We start from the raw sequence: 4,083 nt of genomic DNA, 5'->3' as shown, positions 1-4,083 counted from the left end.
GTACCCATGCTCAATCCTTAGTTGTTGAGCATGTATGACCTGAAGAGGAGGAATTGGTGGTGGAGGAGGAGGAGGAGGAGGAGGAAATTGAGCCTATTGAGAAGAAGGAGTTCTTGCATTTTTGACAACACTGATTACTGGGTGTTCACCCTCCTCAACCCTCGGTACAAACAGAACTTTGCCACTCTCATTCCTGCCGAGGAACGCAGTATGAGAGTGAATCAACATCAACAGGCCCTTGTGCAGAAGCTGAAAATGTACAGTACTTCCCATCTGACACCACTAGCACCAGAGGACGTAGTTCTGTGGTCCAAAAAGCAGGGGAGAGGAGGGGTGGAGCAGCCAGCTTGTCAAGGGGCAGGGACACTCTCCAAGGCCTTTGACAGTTTCATGGCACCCCCACCTACATACAGGGAGCCAACCACATACCTACTCACTTTACAGTACATGACACAAAAAAGTGGAAGGAAGTTGCTAGAAAAGTGTGGAGCCTAAGATGTTTGTCTGGCAGGTTCAGAAGAGATGAATTGTAGCTACAAGAAATCATCATGGTGGTCTGGGCCGGATGGAAAACAAAGTGATGCCTCAGGTCAAAGAAGATGTTGCATGTGAGTTACTGAATGACTTTTTTTGCCTCAATTTGAAAAAGGTTGGGTAGCATGCTTTATGCCATAATATACATATTGCTTCCTATTAGCAATAATCCCCCCCCCCCAACATCAGTACAAACGGCCCTGTTAAAATGTCACCATGGTCTGTATATATGTGGGGTGCAATGTCACTAGTGGCTGTATATATGGGGGATGGAATGTCACTATGGGCTGTATATGTGTGTGTGTGTGTGGGGGGGGGGGGTTTAATGTCACTATGGCCTGTATATATAGGGGGTACAGTGTCACTATGGGCTGTATATATTGGGGGATGCACTGTCACTATTGCCTGTATATATCTTCCCAATTGGGTTCCCACATAATGTTTCACAGCCTATCTATCTATCTATGTCTATTTTGTATCTACCTATTGTCTGTCCATGAATTCACATAGCCTCCTATTTCTTATGTAAATTGCGCTTTATGTGAAGTAACAGTCCACCTGGGAATTCTGGGCTTTAAGATAGTAGCAGGGGCTAACATGGTGCCCACCAATAGGTAGAAGGCCTTATTTTCACAGAAGGTTGTGACTTTTTGCAAGGTCCGCACTTTCCCTTTGCGGTTGCTATATGATATTATTACAAATCATGAAGAAAACTCCAGTGGTAGTTTTAAATCTTTATTACAGACCCATAGGGGAAGAATTATCCAACTTGTTATAATCCAGCGTTGTCCGGAATGGTTGTTGTTTTATATTTCTCCAGCCCCCTAGGTTTTCCCCCCTGGATGTTACTCAGGGTTTTAGGGTTCTGGGTCTTTTCCTTCAGGCAGATGGAGATGCCTTCTCAGGAAAACAGGAAAGACTGACGCTAAAAGAAAGAAGAAGAAAGAACATTAATGATGAGACATCACTGATCTCCAGAAACTCTATGAATATAGATCTTTATAAATGAGAAAGAGGATTATATCTGGAGCCCATGAGACCTTCACACGTCATCTACTCACCTGGAAAACTGTATAGTTAGTTGATGTTAAGTCATGTCTCAGTCCTACATATTCAACTACCGGAATGGGCAAATAGAAGATCTGCAGGATATAGAAGGACAGAATAGAGGGTGTTAGTGTGCGGCTGTACTCACCAGGGGCTCTGGTGTGGAAGGAGACGGAGGATGACATGTCCACCAAGAGTTTCTATATTACTCTCATATAGGACACATGTGGATTACACCAGATGGTGAATAGTGACAGGAACTCACCCCAGCACATCGTCCGGTACTCTCTATACAGATCCTAGTTGTTACTCCTAGATCTCACGCAGGGTTTTTAGGGTCCTCGGTCTTCTCCCTTAGGCAGATGGTGATGCCTTTTCGAGAGACCGTTAACGTTAAACTCTAAGAAAAACAAGAAGTAAGAACATTAATAATCAGACATCACTAATACCTTGAAACTTTATATATGAGGAATAGGATGATATCTGTAGCCCAATGAGACCTTCACATGACATCTACTCACCTGGAAATCTGTATAGCTGAATAGTTGGTGTAATGTCAGGCCGCAGAATCCTACATATTCGGATACCAGGACGGGCAAATAGAAGATCTGCAGGAGATAGAAGGACAGAATGGAGGATGTTAGTGTCCGACTGTACTTACCAGGGGCTCTGGTGTGGAAGGAGATGGAGGATAACATGTCTCCCAAGAGTTTCTATATTACTCTTATATAGGACACATGAGGATTACACAAGATGGTGACTAGTGACAGGGACTCACCTCAGAACATTGCCCGGTACACAGCTCACTGTAGAAGGAGCCCATTCCTACAGCAACTGGAAAGAAACAGAGTAGTAGTATTATATCGCTTCCTATACTGTCATGTCTGATCTATTTCACAATGTATCCAGCACACAACATGTTACTTACACAGAACAAGTATCACGATGGTCCCCAAGGCTGCGGCCAGTCTAATGTGGCACATCAAGCGACTGCTGTAGGATGTTCTATACAGCAATCCAGCTTGGCAAACATTATAAATTGCAGTGCCAACAAAACCTATTCCTGCTCCAATCCTGTGGGCTAAAGGATTGCTTCTCACCTAGAACATAAAGAGACATGTCAGTGTCATACAGCATCCCGAACCTCAGCAGCCTCAGGTGGAGTGTAATACACAAGTATAGCCACCAAAAGGGTCTGAACCCCAAGTAATCTGAGGTCCTACTACTATATTTGGTATATAGAAACTGATAACTCACTGAAAATATGGCATTCACAGTGGTCCCAAAGCTCACGATCCATCCAATGACAAAAAGGATTCTCTGGATGATGACAAAGGACTTCTCCGCTGGTTCAGACCGATATAACATGAACTTGTACTGGAGAAAAGCCACGCCAGGTCCTGAAATAGAGAAAAAGTGTTATCAGCCCCAGATTTCCACAGGTCATGTCTATAGATGCTCCAGGACCCAGTGATGGTATAATCTCCAGTTATGGCCGCTGGTCAGCAGTATATAATGATGAGTTACCGCCATCACTGAGCGCTGGAGCCGCTGAGCTCTTCATAATGTCCCTATAGGAAGCTGCAGCCACTTACCTAGGATGGATAATACCATAAAGACAATGGTGTATACCACCGACTCCGGGGATTGTATTCCTGTGTCACTGAAAGAAAGGAAAATATTGGGAGTTATCCAATAATCATCATCAAGAAATAACACAGAAAAAATAATACAATAATAATAGAAAATCTAGGAATCTTACCTGATGAATGGCTTGTGGTTGTGTCCTGAGATGACAGTCAGTATGACAAGCATATACAAGCCCCATAGACTCCATAGACCCCAAGCAACAGGCACGAATGCCAGACCGCGGATCTGCATGGTGACTGCTGAAAAGAAAGACTTGCTAGCAATAGGCTGCAAGAGGGTCTTCTGTCTCTGCTCTCACAGATCTAGAAGGCAGATTGTTGCCAGGCAGGGGGTTTTATGGGCGCGGAACCCGATGATGTCACTGATGCTGTTACTGTGTCATTGTGACATCATCAGACATGCCTGGACATGATTGGTGCTCAGTGTTGCAGATCTTCGCTCCTGTACTTTTGCAGGGGGTGTATGTCACATTGTAGGATATTATGGGATGCACTGTCACTATTGACTGTATACAGTATATTATGGGATACATTGTCACTATGGGCTATATATTATGGGATGTACTGTCACTATGGGCTGTACATATTATGGGATGCACTGTCCCTAGGTAATGTATATATTTTGGGATGCACTGTCACTATGTGCTGTATATATTATGGGATGCACTGTCACTATGGGCTGTACATATTATGGGATGCACTGTCCCTAGGTAATGTATATATTTTGGGATGCACTGTCACTATGTGCTGTATATATTATGGAATGGACTGTCACTATGGCCAGTATACTTTATGGGATGCACTGTCACTATGGGCTGTAAATAGTATATTATGGGATTCGCTGTCAATATGG

The 4,083-nt window shown here is 43.7% G+C and overlaps 1 protein-coding gene across 1 annotated transcript; it reads right to left on the bottom strand.

Annotated features, from left to right (window-relative positions):
* Nucleotides 1-1,303: 1,303 nt before the first annotated feature.
* On the bottom strand, nucleotides 1,304-3,462 carry LOC138783168 (DNA damage-regulated autophagy modulator protein 1-like). Its single transcript, XM_069957507.1, has 9 exons — nucleotides 3,344-3,462; nucleotides 3,177-3,244; nucleotides 2,839-2,981; nucleotides 2,510-2,681; nucleotides 2,360-2,415; nucleotides 2,103-2,189; nucleotides 1,847-1,981; nucleotides 1,596-1,676; nucleotides 1,304-1,459 (listed from the first exon to the last, which is right to left on the bottom strand). Exons 1-7 carry the CDS (start codon nucleotides 3,460-3,462, stop codon nucleotides 1,901-1,903), a joined length of 726 nt encoding a protein of 241 aa, XP_069813608.1. The 3' UTR covers nucleotides 1,304-1,459; nucleotides 1,596-1,676; nucleotides 1,847-1,900.
* Nucleotides 3,463-4,083: the final 621 nt, after the last annotated feature.

The sequence above is a fragment of the Dendropsophus ebraccatus genome, chromosome 1 (genome assembly GCF_027789765.1).
Source record: "Dendropsophus ebraccatus isolate aDenEbr1 chromosome 1, aDenEbr1.pat, whole genome shotgun sequence".
NCBI lineage: Eukaryota > Metazoa > Chordata > Amphibia > Anura > Hylidae > Dendropsophus > Dendropsophus ebraccatus.
This window is presented reverse-complemented; position numbering and strand designations above follow the sequence as displayed.